This window comes from Bos javanicus, chromosome 23 (assembly GCF_032452875.1).
Source record: "Bos javanicus breed banteng chromosome 23, ARS-OSU_banteng_1.0, whole genome shotgun sequence".
NCBI classification, from domain to species: domain Eukaryota; kingdom Metazoa; phylum Chordata; class Mammalia; order Artiodactyla; family Bovidae; genus Bos; species Bos javanicus.
In genome coordinates this window covers 27,071,959-27,092,921 of record NC_083890.1, presented here as the reverse complement: position 1 = coordinate 27,092,921, position 20,963 = coordinate 27,071,959, and the positions used below count along the sequence as shown (strand labels likewise).

Below are 20,963 nucleotides of genomic sequence, written 5' to 3'. Positions count from 1 at the left end.
CAGGCTGGGGGCCATTCTCGGCGCAATTTACCAGCCGACATGGAATCGTTTCAGTGGTGAGCAGCTGGTGCAAACAGACCAGCAGGGGCTAGATGTTAGTCTTGGCTGTGCCACCCACGGCCCCGCTTCCAAGGTTAGAAGCCTGCCAACCTGGAGTGGAGCGCTTGTGGAGAACAGTCATCGAGTGTGTGTCTGTGTCCCCCTCAGGGTGGTTTCAGCTTCACTTGAATCCCCTCTCTTGTTGCTGCTCCGATCAGGCTGTTTCCTTCTTGATAACCGGGTGACTGTCCAGAGGGCAGGGCAGAGTCTGCCGGGACTGGTTTTTCCAGGTTTCACTTTCCAATGGTGAAGGAACCAGAGAAGGGCGGACTGAGCTGTCTGGGATCGTTCCCGAGGGTCCCACGGTCCAGTCTCTGCAGACACCCCTGGGCCGGGCTCTGCTGCTTCTCCACTCTCCTGAGACCACCTGGCCCCGGACATGAGGAACTCAGACTTGGATCTGGATCAGGATTGGGGCTCTGAGTGACTAACTTCAGGTGCGAATTCTGAGGGCAGATTTGGGGTCTGCCAGGGTCCCTGAACCTTCTCATGCTGCTGCGTTTAGAGACGCCCCTGAAGTCCTGGCCTTTCAGAGCAGGTAAGTGGGCTTTGAAGACACTTGTGGGTGAGAAGAGCAAGCAGGGAGCAGCAGGGTTGAGGAGGAGGCTGAGCAGGTGGCGGGGTGGGGGCAGGGTGGGTGGTGCTGGATGGTGGGGTGGCTCTAGGGAGACCCCGGACCACCACAGTGAGGGGGGTACCTTCACTCATTTGTTTCAGTGTTATTGCTGTAGCACTTACTAGTAATAGGCTGTTTTCTAATTCCATGTAGTGACTACAAATATAAATTCATGTGATTCTCATGAAAACCTTGAGATGGAAATGCCGTTAATATCCTCATTTTGCAGATGAGGAATAACACAAAGATGGTTGAGAAACTTGGCAGACAGGGGCCCAGTCTTGGGGGGAGGACTCAGCGTTTAGCCCTTAGTATCTGTCCTTCCCAGGACCCTAAGCTACCTCCTCCCTCACCTCAAACATTTAGTGTTTTGGGGTCTTTTCTCAGACAAGGACTCATTTTTTTAACTTCGGCTGCTCTGTTTCCACCGGGATCTCCAATCCCAATGCAGAAATCTTCTTTAAATTCAGTGGGGATGAGGATTAAGCCCTCTGTGGGGACTGACTGGGCACCTGGGTGCGGGCCTTGTCCTTGGTCCCTGCAGGAAAGGACTGGGTGGGGTTGAAGTGCAGGTGAACTAACCCAGCAGCAAAGGCAGCTCACAGTGCCTCTGAAGGACCCACAGTCCCCTCGAGGAAGACGTTTGTGGGGCCCCAAGTGGGAGCTGGCCTGTACTTCACAGTGAGGAGCTGAACCTGGGTCTCTGTCCCTAACTGGTGGACAGGCATCACTGGTGGTTGTGAATAATGGGGAGATGCAGGATGGTCCCAGCTCGGGGCCCCCGGTGCTGGGAAAGGAAGCACCTGGTGTTCTGGGCAGAGCGGGCTGGGCTGCAGGTGCCATTGGGGTGGGAAGGCAAGGGGGGCATTTTCCCAAGCAAACCTTGAGGTTGTTTAGCTCCACAGAGGCTTCCACAGGGCTGGGAGGAGCCCAGGCTCAGTGCTTTCTGGGTGTCAGAGTTGTGGGGAGCCCAGCACCTCATCAGCACAGGGATCCGGGGGGGGGGGCTATGCTCCTGCAGGACTGTTTCTGGCCCTGAGCCCTCCTCCCCACTGGGGTCCCTGAGCTCTGGGCCAGCCCTGGGTCTGCCTTCTGCCCTGTGTCTCCCCAGCTCTGAAGAGATGGAGGACTTCTCCCGCGGCTCTGGGCTCTGCCACCTCACCATGCTGCTCCTCCTCCTCCCGCTGCCCACTGGGGGGTCCACAGGTGAGTGTGTCCCCACCCCCTTCCTGTGTGGGTCCCCGGGAGCTAGGCCGGCTCTCTCCACCAGCAGTGGGTGGGTATTCAAAGAACCCTTTCTCTAGAATAATTATGATGCTTCCCCAGGCACTAACTGTAATTATATAATTGAGAAGAGTCTCTAAACCATAAAATAAGGGACCTTGACAGTTTCCAATGTGGAGATTATGATGTTTTCAAAAGTCAACTATCAGGACTTGCCTGAAGGTCTAGTGTTTAAGACATCATGCTTCCATTGCAGAGGCATAAGTTTGTAGCTGGTTAGGATGCCTGGTCATGCATGCCTTGCAGCAAAAAAGGCAACTATGAAAAATGTTACCATGGGAGAATGGATACACATGTATGTATAGCTGAGTCCCTGTGCTGTCCACCTGAAACTATCACAACATTGTTAAATGTCTATGTGTTGTGTGCTAAGTTGCTTCAGTCACGTCCAACTCTTTGCAACAGCATGGACTGGGGTCAGCTAGGCTCCTCTGACCACGGGGATCCTCCAGGCAAGAATGCTAGAGTGGGTTGCCATGATCTCCTCCAGGAGATCTTCCCAACTCAGGGATCAAACAGAGGTCTCCTGAATTGCATGCGGATTCTTTACTGACTGAGCCACCAGCTATCCTCCAATATAAAATAAAAAGAACAAAAATGTGACAGTAAGAAAGTGAAAGTGTTAGTCACTTGGTCGAGTCGGACTCTTTGTGACCCTGTGGATGGGGCCGCCAGGCTCCTCTGACCATGTGGATTCTCCAGGCAAGAATACTGGAATGAGTTGCCATGCCTTCCTGCAGGGGATCTTCCCAATCCAGGGATTGAACCTGGGTCTCCAGCGTTGCAGGCGGATTCTTTACCGTCTGAGCCACCAGGGAAGTCCATTAGGTGCTGTACTTGAACAAAACAGACAGATCCTATCTTTATAGAGCTTACAATGTAGAAGGAGGCTGTGAGTAAGAAATGCACAGAAGACTGTAACTGACAGTTTGTTGTAAGAGATGAGAGGAGGGGCAGTGGAGTGATGAGGCTGGAGGGAGGCAGCCAGGGGTGGGGAGGTGGGAAGCAGGCACCAGCATGTTCAGGGAGAGGAGAACAAAGACCTGGAGGAGGGGGTGAGTCTGTGACCGTTCCAGTGGAAGGATGGTTTCTGCAGGAGAGAAGAGCCAGTGCAAAGCTGCCTGTGTGCCTGTAATGCTCAAAGGACTGTGGAGGCAAGTCTTGGCTGGAGCAGAGTGTGTGAGAGGGAGAAACCAGGAGTAGGGGTCGGGGAGGCCCCGGGGTTCAACCTCAGTGGGCCTGAGGTCCACTGAGGGGACTGAGGAGCCATGGCAAGGCTTTGAGCCGAGTAGGGACAAGGTGTACAGCTGTTTAGAGTGGCCTGTCCTTCATGGTGAGGGGCTGACTGTGGGCCCTCACCCCATGGGAGTGGGGAGAGGAGACCCAGGGTGCTCATTGTACCATTGTCCTCTACGTGAGAGACGATGGTGACTCAGACCAACTCTGAGCAGCTGAAATCTTTCTTTGGAGATCTAGCAGGGCTGTCTCACACAGGGGTCATGTCGTGACCCATCCACCAGGTCTCAGAAGGACAAAGGCTCTGGAAAGATGTCAGTGGGGTGGATATGGGTTCCTGTGTGATGAGAAGAAAGGCAGCTTTTTAACGAAAACAGCATTCGGATCTGGGTTTTAGTGCATGTTTGAGCCGAAGAGAAAGTCATGAACACACATGATAAAGTTAGGGCTGGAATAGAGTAGCCCCGGGTGTGGCTGATGATCAAGAATTTCTGACCTAGAGCCCGGGTATGTTCTTTGTTCAGAGTTCAGTCCTGCCCAAGGAGTGGGGGGCAGGATAGAGCTGTGGTTCTCAATGTGTGGTCCATGGAGCATCAGTATCAGCCTCCCAGGGACGGTTTATAAAGGCATATCCTTGGGTCCACCCCAGACCTACTATATCAGAAGGTGTACTGGGAGTGGAGGGGGTCCCTGCCAATTGTGATTCCCCTGATCTCATGACGATTCTGTTGCATATTCACGCTGAGGGCCTTCACAGAAGGGCCTGGGGACAGGAGAACAGGAGAGTGAGGGATTCTCCTTGAAACTGTTTCTGGGTCACAAAAATGTGATCAGAGATGTTGCTCAGATTCAGAGTCATCAAGCTCAATCCATCAGTCCCGTGGTCATCTCATTCGAGACTGGGGCCTTCCCACCTGATGCTGTGTGTCCCCTGCCCTCGGTCTGCATCTCTCCTGCTCTCTCACTGCCGTCTCTGTGTTCACAGAGAAGTTCCGGGTGACTGGCCCTTTGCACCCCATCGTGGCAGTGCTGGGTGGAGAAGCTATGCTGCCGTGCTCCCTATTTCCAGCTGTGAGTGCAGAGGACATGGAGCTGAGGTGGTTCCGCTCCAAGTCTTTGGAAGCCGTGTTTGCCTATCAGAACCGACAGGAGCAGAAGGAGGAGTTGATGGCTCCTTACGCAGGGCGGACCTCGCTGGTGGGGGGCCGCCTCAACCAGGGATATGCTGCCGTGCGCATCCAGAGGGTCCAGGCTTCTGACAATGGGCTGTACACCTGCTTCTTCAGAAAAGGACACTTCTATGAAGAGGCTGGTTTGGAGCTGAAGGTGGCAGGTTGGTGACTTGGGTAACTAGATTAGCGTTTTGGGGTGTTGGAACTGGGAGGGATCTGAAAGATAAAATTCAGCTCCACATTTATCACAGGAGGAAGGGAAGCTCTTTGATCCATTCATTCATTCAGTGCAAATATATAGAGTCCCTCCTATGTGTCTGGGCTTCCCAGGTGGCTCAGTGGTAAAGAATCCACCTGCAATGCAGGAGACATGGATTCTATCCCTTGGTTGTGAAGATCCCCTGGGGGAGGAAATGGCAACCCACTTCAGTATTCTTGCCTGGAGAATCCCATGGACAGGGAGCCTGGAGGGCCACAGTCCATATGGTCGCAAAGAATCGGATCCGACTGAAGGGACTGAGCATGCACATACTATGTGTCTGATCCTTTCTAAGCACCTTGGATGCATCAGAGAATGTAATAAAAATCCCTGTTGTTATGAGTGTATATTCTCAAGTGGATGATCAAGCAGTCACAATGAAGAAACAGATTATAGGTGATGTTAGAATGTGGTAAGTGCTGAGGATGAGAAGCTGAGTGGAACAGGGGAAGGGGATCAGGACCGAGGGTTGGGAGTGAGGCTGGGCTGCAGTGTTACACAGTGGCGCAGGCCGGTCCTGATGGAGAATGTGTATCTGAACGTAGACTGGAAGGAGGGATTCAGCGTCTTGGACATCTAGGGGTTGCAAGTTCAAAGGGGAGGGAACAGCCAACCTTAATGGCCTGGGGAGGGTGTGTGGCTGGTGTGTTCTAGGGACACCTGGGGTCCTCATAGCTGGTGGGAGTGAGTGAAGGGACAGGGTGTTCAGAGGGGACAAGAGTGTGGCAGACAGGGACAGGGACTGGATATAAAGATGAGTGGAGATGTTGGAATATTTTCACAATCAAGCCATCATAGATGGGGCCAAAGCACATATTAGTTCTGGAATTATGAGTTTGAAGTCTATGTGAGGAGTCCATGTGGAGGTAAACCTGAGGATAGAAGGAAGCGGAGTTCAGGGCATAGGGGTGTCAGCTGACCTAATTTTCCTGGTGATTTACAAAGAGAGGCAGTGGGTGTGGAAGCAGATGCCCTGGGAGAGTGTGAGGTGAGGAGAGCAAGGATAAGTGTGGACCTGGGACCACATTCCTCCCCCTGTTTACACGGCATCAGCCCTTTCACTTGCACGACTGGGGAGAAGGGTCCAGCCCTCTGAAACCCTGGGGGTCCCCATGCTCCTTCCTTCTGTTCCCCGAGCAATGATGCCTCCTTGTTCCCTGTGGGAGCAGGCTGTCCCCAGAGCCCCCAGAATGCCAAGTGCAGGGCGCCCCCTGGAGTTGTGCACACGTAGGCACTGCTGGGTCCCTGGGCTCTACATCTTGCCTCCCGCAGGTGTGGGCTCTTCCCCTCAGGTGCGCATCACAGGGCCTGAGGAAGATGGGGTCCGCGTGGTGTGCACGGCCTCGGGGTGGTTCCCGAAGCCCCAGGTGCAGTGGAGAGACCTCAGCGGAGAGAAGTTCCTGGCATTCTCTGAGGCCCACACCCAGGATGCTGAAGGGCTGTTCAGTGTGGAGGCGGCGCTGGTGGTGAGAGACAGCTCTGTGGGGAACGTGACCTGCTCCATCCTCAACCCTGTCCTGGGCCAGGAGAAGGCCATGGCCATTTTCATCCCAGGTCAGAGGTGCTCCCGGCTTCCAGCAGGGCTGGAGGAGGGGGCCGGGTGTTCCTGGGTGTTCCGGGCTGTGCTGTCCTGGGCAGGAGCCCTGACGGGGTGTCTGGCTGGGCTACAGAGCCCTTCTTCCCCCAGGCCTCTCCCTGGAAGGTGGCTTTCTCGGTGAGCCTGACTGTGCTGGTGATCTTGCTCCTTGGGGCTGGATGTTACACCAAGAGAGAACATTCCATGAAGATGCAGGAGATGGGAGAAAAGGAGACTCTGTGCCAGACTAGCGAGCAGGACCGTCAGACAAAGGAGGAATTGCTGAAGGACGCAGGTAAGGCAGGACAGGGGTCAAGGCTGGTGAATGTGGCAGCTGGTGCTGAGATGAATGCGCTGACCACAGGGCCTGAGTGCAGGGCTCTGGGGAAATCCCAGTCCAGAGCAGGTGGCTGGGGAGACCTGGGTGGACAGCTGGAGCTGAGGAGGCTCCAATGGGTCTGCAGTTGTATCGTCTTCACCAGGGGTTACGCACAGAGAGGTGGTATTTGTGAATCTTTTTCTTAGGGAGTGGAGTTCATGCTTTTTTATTTTCACTCTCTTTCAGCTAAACTTCAGGAAGAACTAGGTAAGCTCTACTTTTCCTCTTGAGCTCTCTGCATCCCCTCCACAGGATACATTCTTGTTCTTAGCATGTTTCACTGGTTCAGACATTTCTGGTTCTTAGAAAACACCTGTTTTCTTGTGTTTTGCTTTTCAGAGAGGAGGAAATCTGCTTACCTGGCTGGTGAGTGACTCTCCAGATGTCCTTGGGTCTGTGTTACCTGTGCCAAGGTGTCCCTCTCCCTGTTTGTGTCTAGACATGTGGACCCCCTTTTGCGGAGTGCAAGTGGAGGCTGGGGGAGGCAGAACCCGGCTCCTAGGCCCCTTGCAGACCTGGGCTGGCAGGAAGCTTGGGTCTGATGGTGACCTTAGAATTTCTCATGCACCCTGGGTCTTATTCTAACCCTGATCAACCTGGAAATTACCGATAGCTTTGTAGCCTGAATGCATCTGGTTTTTGATCAGTACCTGAGGGCCACATGCCCTGAGATTTCACAGAAGGAGCTACACAAACAAATGGTGATTAACTTTGTGTGTGGCCTCCTTCCTCTATCCCAGCACACCATCCAGGGAGAGTCTCTTCTTTCCAGTTCCTCAAGATGATGATCAGAAAGTGATTGAGGGCTGATTGATACCTGGGCTGACGATGCATGGAAAAGTCATGGGCTGCCCAGAAAAATGACATGTATATCTAGAATGATTTCCTCTGGGAATGCTTGGCCAGTTTTACCTTGGAGTTGACCTTGTATCTATGTTCTTTTAAAATTCCTGCTTCATGTCAATTTTTCATATATATTTTTTTCCAGAAAATACTGATGCAATAATCAATTGTTAGAATTGTGGAGTAATTTACACTTTTTCCCCTAAAATCTATTCAAACAAATAGCTTCTGAGCCTGAGTAGCAACATGGAGTAACAGGTGAAACAGGAGTTTTGAAGGATTTTGAAGGAGGAGCAACTAGGTGAACTAGCCAAACGTCACGCAGCAGGGGACAGCGGTGGAAGTCATTCCAGAGTGCTGCAGGCCTCTGACCTGTGCTCCAGGGGATTCCCCACCACACCTGCTGTCTGCACGTGGCTGGAAGTCACCTATTCTCCAGCCTCTTCCCACTGTAGTTAGTCTCACCTGCAGAGCAGAGGGGAGGCAACGGCCAATAGAGTCACACTGAGCAGGTTTCTTCTGGCTGAGGTCTCACCAGAGTGTGTTCCCTTTCAGCCTGGAGGAAGGCGCAGCTGTATGCAGGTAAGTGGCTCTGAGTTCCTGTGGCCTCCCCTCCCAACCTAGACTCTGCCCCCTTCTCCCTGAGGGGACCCCACAGCAGGGTGGGGTAGTGTCCTTGGTCTTCTTGGCACCTTTGTAGCCTCCACCTGGAGACTGCAGGGACTCCTCGGCACACAGATGTGCCTCCATCCTGCCCGTGCTCTACTGCAGGGCACGGTCAGGGTTAGCAGCGCCTCCCCAAACACCTGGTGCAACAGGGACTTCTTGTGACAGTGACAGCGGAGGTGTCAGTGGTGAGGAGGGACGGCAGCAGGGAACGACTGTGTGGATCAGGGGTCGGTCATCTCTGGAAGATGTCAGAAGTCATGCTTGCCTGCTTATGGGAGCCTTGGTTTGAATCCTTCTTGCTCGACAAATCCTAGTCTCATTGGCTCTAGTTTTGGTTTCCCCGTTTCTCCCTGGTCCTCTGCAATATTGGTCTTCTCTCTGCTTCCTCATGCTCTGACCCCATGTCCAGGCTGGCTTTCATCCTCCACGCCTCCTGGTTGATGAGGAGCAGGTGTTCTGACTCTGGGGTCCAGCACCTCTGGGATATGTATGGACTCCTTGAATGAGGGTGTGAAAGATCTGAAATTATATGGAAAATCCCAAGTGTGTTTTTTTGCCATAAAACCAAAAATGTAACATATGATGGATTATTCATGACCATCATCTTCCATTTTAGGAGAATATTTGTCTGAAGGGCTCAGGTTCCTCCTCCCCTTTTCAGGGTTAATATAGAAGATTGGAAAAGGAGACAGTGAGAGAGGTTAAATTGCTTCTTGGAGAAGGGGTAGGGGAACAAATCACGGAAGAAAAGGTCAGGAGGAAGAGAGGAGAAGATATGAAGGAAATATAGGAATGTGTGGGGGGAAATGCACTGTAGAGTTTTTGAGTGGACAGAGTGACTGAAGAGAGGCCAAAGGTCAGAAGGTCAAAAGTCACAGCCACATGGTGTGAATCTGAGACGTGCCCTGAGAGTTTGCAAGCTTCATGACATGAAATGTAATGGACTCCTTGAGTCTTCTTTAAAATATTTAAGAGAAACTTACATTCCTAAGCCCTTTTTAGGTAACCATATAATGAGTTTGCCTCTGATAATGAGACCATCTGCACCTCCCAGAGGAGCTGGGGCAGGTGTGTGGTTGCAGGGATGCTCGTGCGGTGAGGGTGGTCTCGAGGACCCTTAGCAGTGGGGTGAGTGAAGGCTCTGCACCCTCTGAGCCCCTGTCATAGGCCCTGTTCCTGCTTGGAATGCTCCTGTTTAGGGTCAGGAATACAGAACTGTGAGAGAAAGTGGGGAACCCAGAGGGTGACAGAGGCCTGGGCACCAGATGGGTGAGAAGCCACCTCAGACGTCTTACTGATTCTTGCAGGGATTTGTTTCTACACAGTGATGATCGTGTAGTCTTCTTTTACCATCCTCACGTTCTCTGCCAAATTTAAGTCGTGTGTATTTTAATGTATACCTTCTATTCTATACCTTTCATTAAAAGAAAAGAAACTGTACCATGATACTAGAATCAGCATTTTTAAATATTTTCACTATATGCCATGTCTATAGGGATGGTTTTGTTCCTACAAAAATGGAAGGAGAAGTTATTCGTGTTTCATCTTTTCAGCGCTTGTCATGCTTCCTTATTTGAACGTCTCTCTCCCTCTCTGGAAACCTCTGCATGGTCTTCTACCTGGGTCAGATTTCTCCAGTGCTGTGCGCTGAGCTCTCTTCTCTCCTGGCACATAGTCATGCTCCAAGTTCAGCTTAGCCAGTTGTATTCTCTCTACCCATGGCTCAGGGACAACCTGCAAGCTCAGCCCAATGAGTTCTTCACTTGTGATCGAAAGCTTTTATCTCCCCAATTCTTTCTCTAGAAAGCCTATCTTTCATTATAGATATGTGGCTAGGGCCTTGAGAAAGAATAATTTGGTAGGCAAATATGGCAAAGATCTTTCTGTTCAGGTCAGTCTCCAGCTTCTCAATCCCTGAGTATTAAGGTTTATGGCTAGGTCTTCAACAAAAGGTTGCAAAATGATCATTCTGTGTGTGTGTGAGTGTGTGTGTATAAAAGAGCAATAAATGTATGAAGCGAATATTTCCAAACTGTTTCCCAACAAATTCTTCATTAGCAGCTTCAGTACCCACCCTAGGTACCCACCCTAATGTGTGTTTTATAGTCTTCGTGAAACCCTGATACGAAATGTGTGTTTTCCTTGTAGATTGGCGGAAGGAGGAGTTCCAGGAATGTGAGTGACTTTGTGTTTTTTCTGGATTTTCCTACTGCTGTCCCCATGGCCTCTCCTTCAGTTCTCAGTGGTGATATAGATGCTGGCACCATCAATAGCGTGGGGTGGGATGTGGTGGTGACAGTCACACACAGGTGGGGCTGATGACTTTGGCTGATATTGAATGCTAAATAGACATCCTTCAGCCCTTGAAGAGCAGGCTGGTCCTCAAGGGCTCTGTGACGTATCTCACCCTGAAATCAGTCTTGTGGGTCCATTTCCTGCTTGGAGGCCCGTCGACTTGAATCACAAGTTCCTATTGTCAGGGTGCTTAGCCTTCCTCCCATGGAGCTGGGATTCCGGGTTGAGGGGTGGTTGTGTGTTCTTGGGGAGGGGAGGACCTTGAACGATAGACAACTTTCTCCGCAGGGCCTGTCACTCTGGATCCAGGATCTGCCCATTCAGACCTTGTCGTCTCTGATGAAAAGACAAGTGTGACCTTGAAGGCCTCCTGTGTGAACACTGCAGATACATGCAGTGTACTGGGCTTTGAGGGCATCACAGCAGGGCGCTGTTACTGGGAGGTGGAGATCAGGGATGGAGACCAAAGTGAGTGGGCCCTGGGGGTCTGTGGGGAAGGTGTAAACAGGAAAGGGTTGTACATAGAGTCCCCACATAAGGGGTTCTGGACTGTGGGGAGATTTGAAAGAGGATATTGTGCCTGTGCTGTACCTCAGACTCCGCTATCCCTCATGCAGGCTCCCCACCCCAGGCTTAGGGTAGGGGTGTTCCTGGACCACCAGGAAGGGGATGTCTCCTTCTACAACATGACTGATGGCTCCCACATTTTCTCCTTCCCTCAGGCTTCCTTCTCTGGGACTCTCTTTCCATACTTCATGATTAGGTCAGGAAACGTGTCCACGACCATCTGCTCCAAGGTGGGAAGGTCTGCGGGGCTCCCTGTTGCCCTTAGCAATCCTTCTCTGGAGGAGCCTGTGAGCCTCCCAGGGGCGGGGTTCAGCTCAGGTTCTGGTGCTGATGGTCTCCCCGGGGCCGAGTCTCCATTGCTCCCCTGAAAGCCAGAGCCTGTGTCCCCTTAGGACCTGTCACTGTCCTGGACCCTCGCTGTGGCTCTTCCCCTTGCGACAGAGGCCTCTGAGGTGCAGCCTGGATGGCTGGGGGGTCTCGTCCCCCTGCTCTGGAGACAGACTCCTGGGCCTGTGGTTATAACAAATGTCAGTTCATGCCATGGACTCAGGTTTGGGAAGCTAGACGTGGACTGTTTCTGAATTAGTTTTGATTAGGCTGTAGTTTGCCATGGGAAGTCAATTTTCTGCTGGTAATAAATCTTTTTTAATGCTTTTTAGAAGAAAAGTATTTTTATTTATTTATTTGGCTGCACCAGGTCTTGGTTGTGGCATGTGACCTCTTAGTTGCGGCATGTAGGATCTAGTCCCTGACCAAGGATGGAACCCAGACCCCTTGCATGGGGAACACAGAGTCTTAGCTACTGGACCACCAGGGAAGTCCCTTTTATGGTGTTTATACACCATTTGGTTATTAAAGGGCACAAGAGCTGAATCACTCTGCAGAATAAAAGGGGGTTATTTTATTGAATCAGTGCAGAGGAACCCAGAACCGAAGGTGGGTCTCCAGTTGTATTTATGAGGATCCAGAGTCTGACCAGAAGCACTGGCTATCCAGAATCTTGCAGGGAAATGGATGGCTGATGAATTTTAGAGGAGTTAGCATTCTACTTTATATACTTCCTATTCTGGGGTGGATGAAACTCACCTATTTTTTTCAACCTCAGTAGATTTCTGTGAAAGAAGGAGAAGGATCTGGGTTTTGCTGTAGTGTCTGCATCAGGAGGAAAGAAAAGAACTGCTACCAGGATTAAGGTGTGAGTGAAGACAAGAGTTTTCAGAGGCAGGTGCATTGCAGAGAGCTCTGACCGTGAGCTCGATTCTAGTAATCAGTGTATTGCCTCTTAGTACCTCCAAGTCCTATGGTAAAGAGCAGAAAAGGAAGCAGGACTCTGAGGGACCCAGACCTTTGGAGATTTGCTCAAGCTCCTTAAATTTCACAGGTGCCTGGGGAGTAAGCCCACGGGCTGTGGTTCTGCTTCACTGAAGATGTAGAATGGCTGCTGTAGGTCCTAGTTGGATAGGCACTACGCAATTTCTGATTGTTTGTGTGTGTTTGTGTGTGTGTGCACAAACTACTTTATTCAACTCATTTAAAGGGGGATCAGTGCCTGTTACAACCTGTTCACAGAAGAATTCAAAGTACTACATATTGATAGATTAAAGCGTGCTTAAATTTATTTACAAATAGATGCAAAACTGGTCAATATTTAAGAAAGTATAACTGGACTCCATTGAATGCAATTTGGAATTCTATGGAATTGTTCTGATAGTTTCTAAAATGCTTATTTTTAAAGAAGCCATCTTTTATTACCCACTCCTCTATCATTCTTGAAATCTTTTCCTTGTATTGCAAAAAATATGTAATTATTTAAAATCTGGAAACTATTCTTTAAAATATTATTAAAAAAATCCTATAATTAGACAAATGTAAGGTGTCATGTTGGAGTAGGAAATTGCAACCCACTCCAGTATTCTTGCCTGGGAAATTCCTTGGCCAGAGAAGCCTGGAGGGCTACAGTCCACAGGGTCTCAGAGATCAGACACGACTGAGTGGCTGAGGACAGCACAGCATGGTATAGGACATGAACCACTTTCCCCCCCAACTCAGCATATTTATTTTTCACTGCCTTTTCTGGTGAGACAATAATTAAGGTATCCTTCAAAATGCTCTTTGAACCAGCTTTATAATTGTAGCAGTTCTGTAATGGATTAATTTTCTGAATAAATTCTTTGACTTCTCTACTTGTCTGAGAGGCATGTATATGACTTTATGAAAATTATATATTTTTATAATTTAAAAATTAATGAAAAATTTTATGTTAAATATAAGCAAAACCCTTTTAATACGGATAATCTTAAGGCTAAGTACATTGCAAAAATCCAATGTTAGTGAATAAAAATAGGAAACTGAAATAACAGGTATAATATACCTAAATATTCTTCCCCCACAGATTGGAAGAGAAGCCTGAAAAGACACACAGAATTTTCTAGATGCCCCAGAGAAGGCTGGGGTTTGGATCTTTATTCTAAGTTGAAAGCTTCTTGTATTCATGGATCCCTTTCTCATTATTTATTTACTGGCGATGCTGGGACTTCCTTTTTGTGTGAGGGCTTTCTGTAGTTGCAACAAGTAGGGGCTACTCTTTAGTTGCGGTGCCCGGGCTTCTCACTGTGGTGGCTTCTCTTATTGTGGAGCACGGCCTCTGGGGCTCACGGGCTTTAGAAGGGGCAGCATGTGGTCTCAGTAGTTGCGGCTCCCGGGCTCTAGAGCGCAGGCTCAGTAGTTGTAGAGCACGGGCTTAGTTGCTCTGGGGCATGTGGGATCTTCCTGGATCAGGGATCAAAGCCATGTCGCCTTTGTCAATTCAGTTCAGTTCAGTCACTCAGTCGTGTCTGACTCTTTGCGACCTCATGGACTGCAACACACCAGGCTTTCCTGTCCATCACCAACTCCCAGAGTTTACTCAAACTCATGTCCATTGAGTTGGTGATGCCAGCTCATCCTCTGTCGTCCCCTTCTCCTCCCACCTTCAGTCTTTCCCAGCATCAGGGTCTTTTCCAACGAGTCAGTTCTTCGCATCAAGTGGCCAAAGTATTGGAGTTTCAGCTTTAGCTTCAGTCCTTCCAATGAATATTCAGGACTGATTTCCTTAGGATGGACTGGTTGGATCTCCTTTCACCTTTGTAGCCTTGGTAGGAAGGTGGATTCTTTACCACTGAACCACCAGGGAAGCCCTTGATTCTTTTCAAGTGCTGAGGTGATTTTTAAAGTTTAAAGATGTGTTTTTTGGTTTATCATACATCTGTGTATAATAGTATATGTTTTACTGTACATTTTACATGTTTAAGTTTACCTTATGCACAAGTATGGGGCAGTACTTTATGAGCAACGTAACCAACTTTCAAGGGTTATTTTTTCCATATACAAGACTTGCCTGCCCAAGAATCAACTTTCTTGTGTAAGATGGGACTCCACTCCCTTGACATTTCCATGGAGAAACAGATTTATTTTTCTGGTTTATCTTCCCTGAACTCTATTTCTGCTTTACTGCTACATATCCAGTTGAAACTCAGGCTCTCTCTCCAGTCTCAATGGAGTATCTTCACTGTTTGGCTCCATAGAATCCTGTTCCTTACCTTTGACACAGTTATACCAATTTGCAGTCGGTCCTGATAATTTTGAGTGATGTTCATTTCCAGAATGTAAGTTTCATGGAAGAGGGCACGTACCTCCAAAGACTGGGGATTTTCTGCTGTCACGTTGTTGTTCAGTCATCCAGTTGTGTCCGACTCTTTGCGATCCCATGGACGGCAGCACGCCAGGCCTTCCTGTCCCTCATCAGCTCCTGAAGTTTGCTCAAGTTCATGTCCATTGCATCGGTGATGCCATCTAGCCTTCTCATCCTCTGACACCCTCTTCTCCTTCTGACCTCAATCTTTCCTAGCATCAGGAACTTTCCCAATGAGTCCGCTGTATACATCAGATAACCAAAATACTGGAGCTTTGGCTTCAGCATTAGTCCTTCCAGTGAGTATTCAGGGTTGATTTCCCTTAAGATTGAGTGGTTTGATCTCCTTGCTGTCCAAAGGACTCTCAGGAGTCTTCTCCAGCAGCACAGTTTGAAGGCATCAGTTCTTTGGCACTCTGTCTTCTTTATGGTCCAGCTCTCATAGTCGTATGTGACCACTGAGGAGACCACAGCCTTGACTATATGGACCTTTGCCGGCAGAGTAATATCTCTGGTTTTCAACACACCGTCTAGGTTTGTCATTGCTTTCCTGCTGAGAAGCAATCGTCTTCCAGTTTCATGGCTGCAGTCACCATTTGCAATGATTTTAGAGCCCAAGAAGAGGAAATGTATCACTACTTCCACCTTATCTTCTTCTGTTTGCCATAAAGTAATGGGACCAGATCTTAGTTTTTAAAAATACTGTTTAAAGCTAGCTCTTTCACTCTCCTCCTTCTGCTGTCATACAGAGGCTCAAAATAAATGTTTATTAAATGAATATATTTGTCATACAAAGACAAACATCATATGGCATTGCTTATATATGGAATGTGAAAAAATGGTAGAAATGAACTGATTTACAAAGGAGAAATACAGTGACAGACGTAGAAAACAAACTTATGATTACCTGTGGAGAAAGTGATGGGGGAGGGATAAATTGGGAAACTGAGATTGACATATGTACACACAATTATGTATAAAATAGATAACTAATAAGGACCTACTGTGTAGCATAGAGAAGTCTACTCAGTATTCTGTAATGACCTATATGTGAAAAGAATCTAACAAAGAGAGGATACATGTATATATATAAATAGGTACTCTAGCCACTATGGAGAACAGTGTGGAGATTCCTGAAAAAACTGGAAATAGAACTGCCTTATGATCCAGCAATCCCACTGCTGGGCATATACACTGAGGAAACCAGAAGGGAAAGAGACACGTGTACTCCAATGTTCATCGCAGCACTGTTTATAATAGCCAGGACATGGAAGCAACCTAGATGTCCATCAGCAGATGAATGGGTAAGAAAGCAGTGGTACATATACACAATGGAGTATTACTCAGCCATTAAAAAGAATGCATTTGAATCAGTTCTAATGAGGTGGATGAAACTGGAGCCTATTATACAGAGTGAAGTAAGCCAGAAAGAAAAACACCAATACAGTATACTAATGCATATATATGGAATTTAGAAAGATGGTAACAATAACCCTGTATATGAGACACCAAAAGAGACACTAATGTATAGAACAGTCTTTTGGACTCATGTGAGAGGGAGAGGGTGGGATGATTTGGGAGAATGGCATTGAAACATGTATAATATCATATATGAAACGAGTCGCCAGTCCAGGTTCGATGCGCGATACTGGATGCTTGGGGCTGGTGCAATGGGACGACTCAGAGGGATGGTACGAGGAGGGAGGAGGGAGGAGGGCTCAGGATGGAGAACACGTGTATACCTGTGGTGGATTCATTTTGATATATGGCAAATCCAATACAATATTGTAAAGTTAAAAAAAAAATAGGTTCTCTTTGTTGCACTGTGGAAACTAATGCAACATTGTAAATCAACCTTACTCCAATAAAAATTAAAACAGGAATTATTAAAAAAATTTAAAAAGTGTTGAAACAATGAACAAACAGAACAAATGCAATGTTCTCAAACTGTAGTAAAATGACAAGTGAATATAACTAACCCCATAAAAATCAAGGCAACAAAGATTTGAGCTAAAATACTGAACTCTAAAAAATAAAGAATCTGTTTGTATATTGAATGTATATGTTTTCTTTTTTGTATTGATGCTGAGTTCAGGTTAAATCTGTGGCCCATTTCTAAGAAGTGTAATTATAATATACTCTCACAGGACTTTATCTTACATTTCCATCTTTGTTTTCTTTTTTTAATTGACTCCTTCTACTTATTTGAGTTTGTATCATTGTTCTGAAATCATTTGTATGAATTGCTCTAAATCTTTACTTAGAATAAGGCAGTTTATAAATAAATACATAACAACTACACTTGAGTGAAATATTTAACTGAGTCATTGGACTTCCCTGATCACTACTTCCTCCGTGTCACTTTCTCCTTTTTGGCTCCTGCAATGCAAGCCCTTCCACTCATCTGTCCCAGTGTCTCTTCTTGGCCCTGGAGGGTGTCTTTGCACCAGTGTTAACACCGTTCCAGTTTCCCAGGATTCTCTCCTCATCTCCCTCTTGATGCTCTATCTGGGAGGTCCTGTTCACACCCCTGAAGTTGGCCCTCCCTCACCTGCTCAGGACTTCCTCATCTGCATCTCCTGCTCAGTCCCTTTCTTGAGACACAGAACTGCATTTTCCTCTACCTTCTACCATGTGACTCAAGAGACGGCTTTTGTTTTTTATTAAGAGGAGAGGATAAGCTAAGCCATTTAATTAGTAAACATTTCCAGATTTTATGTAGATTTGAGAATCACCTCTTTGTATAACAATGCAATTCAATGCAAAGTTGTTGAAAATGTCACAGATTCCTCTCATTTTTGTTTGCAGAAGGTTGTTTTCCTCTCTGAATTCTCTTGATGAATGTGCCCAAGATAAAAATCTGAGACTCTTCCTCATGCTTCCTCTTAATTATCACTTTGAGTGTCATCTCTGTCATCTCTCTCTTTCCAAATGTCACATACCTCCTCCCCAGAAGTTTCTGTTTTTGTTTTAGTTGAGAAGCAGAAAGAAGGAGACACAGGGGAGCAAAAGATAATACACAAATGGAATAAAGGCCACTGATGTCCAGTGTGCAGTGTGATGAATTTTTTCGTATGCACATAGCTGAGTAACCACACCCAGATCATATCGGATAGCTCCCTGGTGTCCCTCTCTAAGTGTCCCCTCAAGCTTCCAGGACCTCCTCCTCTGACTTCTGCCAGCACAGACGCATTTTGCCTGTGCTTTAACTTCATATATGAGGAATCCTGTAGCCTGCAGTCTTTTGTGTGTGGTTTCCTGTGTCCACGTCCATTTTTCTAACATTCCTTGTCTGCCTCTCCCTCCCTTCGTGTCCTCCTGCGGGGAAGCCGTGTTTTCAGTCCACAGCGCTGGCCACAAGGGGGCAGCAGAACCCGGTGGAACCTGGGCTGATCCAGCAGGGCAGCCCTTCTCTTGGCCCCCAGGTTTCTCCTTATCCCCGTAGCACCTCGTTTCTGGGCTGCCTCTCAAGCGGCTGCTGCAGGTTGATCCTGCTGTCTCCCTCTTTGATACCTGGTGCTTTAGAGAGGATTTCTGGAGTGGAAGATTGGAGCTTGGTCTCCAATTCTGGAGCATGCACTCCTTTTAGTAATGTATTTTCAACAAGCAGCTATCAAGTGTGTGGAAATGTTGTACAGATTCTAAAAACAAACACAAATAGCACATTAAAAAAGAGTAAGATGAAAGGTATTCTAACATTTCTTCTGCCTCCCCTCCTGCCCCCAGATCCCTGGAGCACCTCTGGAGCTGGTTCGCCCCTAGCTGGTGGCCCCTGTTTAGGGCTCAGCTGAGCTTTAGTGGGGCCTGGAGCCTGTGGGCTTGACACACATAACTCTGGGCAGGTCCCTTCATGTTGTTGAACCTCTGTCTCTCAGCTGTAAAATGAAGAAAGTAAGACTTTCCTCTGAGGATTATAATAAAGTATGTGATGTTCAGAGTAAAATGGCACTGGGCAAACAGTGTGCCCGAGTGTTTGGTGACATCATGCGAGAGCAGGGCTTGGCCTCAGGGCTTTAGCCCACAACTCAGCCTGTGGAGACAAGTCTCCTGACCTGAAGGAACAGGGTGGGCATCCTAGGGACTCTAGAACTGTTGCAGGAAGGGGGATCCCTTCCAGGGTCCAAAAATGGGCTCTTGTCTAACACTTGGAAATGAATTTTCTGAGGAAACACACATGCTGACAAAGCAGGAGATTTTATTTGAAAAGGGCGCCCTGGCGGAGAGCAGAAGGGTAAGAGAACCCAGGAGAACTGCTCTGCCGCGGGCTCGCAGTCTCGGGTTTTACGGTGATGGGATTAGTTTCCTGGTTGTCTTTGGCCAGTCATCCTGATTCAGAGTCCTTCCTGGTGGCGCACACATTGCTCAGCTAGCGAGAAGGATTCTGGGAGGTAGTTGAACACGTGTGTCAACTTTTGACCTTTCCTGAACTCTTCCGGTTGGTGGTGGCTTATTAATTCCATGTTCCTTACCAGGACCTCCTGTCATAAAACAATTCATGCAAATGGTTACTAGTGTGCCTGGGCAGAGTGGGCAGTTTTCAGTCATTGTTCCTCCTCAAATAGAGCCAGCCTCTCCTGCCTTTCCTGCCCCAGACCTCTCTTCTCTGATTCTCTCAGGGACGGAGGCCAAAGTGTCAGACCTTCAAGTGGTTCTCGGACGTTGGTACTCAAATCCCTCTGAGCAGGACTTGCCTGACTAACCCTTGGCCATGGGTGGGCCTGATCTATGGGATTGGGAGAGTGAGTAAACACTTGCCAGGTCACTGAGTGAGCGTATACTCAGGTTCTGTACTCAGGGCATGTACACAGGTCACTGCCTTGTGGGCAGTACAAAGGCTCACACTGTAAATTGTACACTGACATCTCAGTGACTGGGGACATGCATGAGACACTCTGGGCAGACGTGTGCATTCTGGAGTCCGGTCCCGCATGTGCCAGGATAAACGCAGGGGGATCCCACCTCTTCCTTTTTGTCCTTTTCTTCTCTCCCTTTCTCCTTCCCTCCCTCCCTTTTTCCTTCCTTTTCCCCTGCTCTTTCCTTTCCCAGACCCTCTTTCTGTCTGCCTTCTTTCCCTTTAGAACCTTACTGTTGAAGCTGAATCTGGCCCCTGTACCCCGACACCATATTAAATCTTGGAGACAGCGTGTTGGGTGAAGTAGAAAATAGTCGCTTTATTGTTTTGTCAGGCAAAGGCGGCCGCAGTGGACTAAAGCCCTCAAAACTGTGTGATCCTCCCTGAAGAGGGCAGTGAGGAGTTCTATAGTAATGTTTTCAAAAAAAGCATGATCAGCTCGTGGACATTCTTCTGATGGGTTAGTGGTGAGGTGAGTGGGAGTTAGCATCACCAGCTTTCTGGTTCCAACTGATCTGGGGTCTCTGTGCTTGTAGTCGGCATTCCATCCTTGTTAAACATTAACTTCTCCCCCTGATGAGGGTTTCAGTATCTCTGAAATAACTCAAAGATATTTTTGTGTGTTTCCTTTGATGGGGAATCAGACCTTGCCCCAAGGCTGCACTACTGTATCTCTTGACTGTTCCTCTCTTATCTCACAACCCTTCTCTTCCTTAATTAACAACCACTTGAACCTGCCTGTTGGACTCAAGGATGGTCTTGGAGGTTGAATGAATCCTATTTTCTGTAATCAGAGAAATTCAGGGCACAGAAAGGCTTTTGTGCCCAGGAGTCCCATGGGGTCCTGCTTGGTATCATAATCTTTTATTGGTGAAATAAAACATATTATATTTTCTGTAAGCCTGTGTGACTCCTCAGTCTCCCTCCTTTACCTTTTGTTATCGCAAAGAGTTGGACACAACTTGGGGACTGAACAACAACAACAACAATCTCAGGGCTCGGGTGGGAGCGATGCCTTTTCATGTTCCTGGAAGGAATCTCAGACTTCGGAATCAGAGTGGATTGTCTACTCAGAGGATCGTGGAGTCAGTGGCATGGGCCAGGTGGACTCTGCAGCTGACCTCTGGGTGGGCTGGGCAGCACACACTCTTGGGAAGGACTGAGTGACCTAAGCATGTCCTGAGCCGCCTTTGCTGGGTATTCCAGTTTTGGAGATGACAGCCTGTGGTGGGAGGGCCTCTCCTTCCTCAGCAGAGGGACAGAAGTGCAGGTTCAGAGGAAGGTCATGGCCCCCAGTGTGCCCTTGGGCTCCACCCAGCAGGCTTCCAGGGTAGACCTTGCCCACCAGCCAGGATATCATGGTTAGAGAACAAAAGAAATGTTTTAAGATTGAAATAAAATCATTGCCTCTGGAGTGTGTGTGTATGTGTCTTTCTAAAAATAGCT

At 48.2% G+C, this 20,963-nt stretch overlaps 1 protein-coding gene across 2 annotated transcripts in view; it reads left to right on the top strand.

The window, feature by feature from the left end:
• The first annotated feature begins 227 nt into the window (after positions 1-227).
• Positions 228-20,963, top strand: part of LOC133236461 (butyrophilin-like protein 1) — a 39,552-nt gene continuing 18,816 nt past the window's right edge. The window contains exons 1-10 of one of the 2 annotated variants that reach the window (XR_009732898.1): positions 228-637; positions 1,827-1,921; positions 4,221-4,568; positions 5,939-6,220; positions 6,337-6,537; positions 6,808-6,828; positions 6,961-6,987; positions 8,020-8,046; positions 10,282-10,308; positions 10,717-11,545. Coding sequence is in view for 1 of the 2 variants with exons in the window: in XM_061398488.1 (XP_061254472.1) it covers positions 1,837-1,921; positions 4,221-4,568; positions 5,939-6,220; positions 6,337-6,537; positions 6,808-6,828; positions 6,961-6,987; positions 8,020-8,046; positions 10,282-10,308; positions 10,717-11,363 (1,665 nt within the window). In the remaining variant the exon portion in view is untranslated. Of the gene's footprint in view, positions 638-1,826; positions 1,922-4,220; positions 4,569-5,938; positions 6,221-6,336; positions 6,538-6,807; positions 6,829-6,960; positions 6,988-8,019; positions 8,047-10,281; positions 10,309-10,716; positions 16,723-20,963 lie in introns of those variants that run through there. The other variant, XM_061398488.1, reaches the window with a different exon arrangement.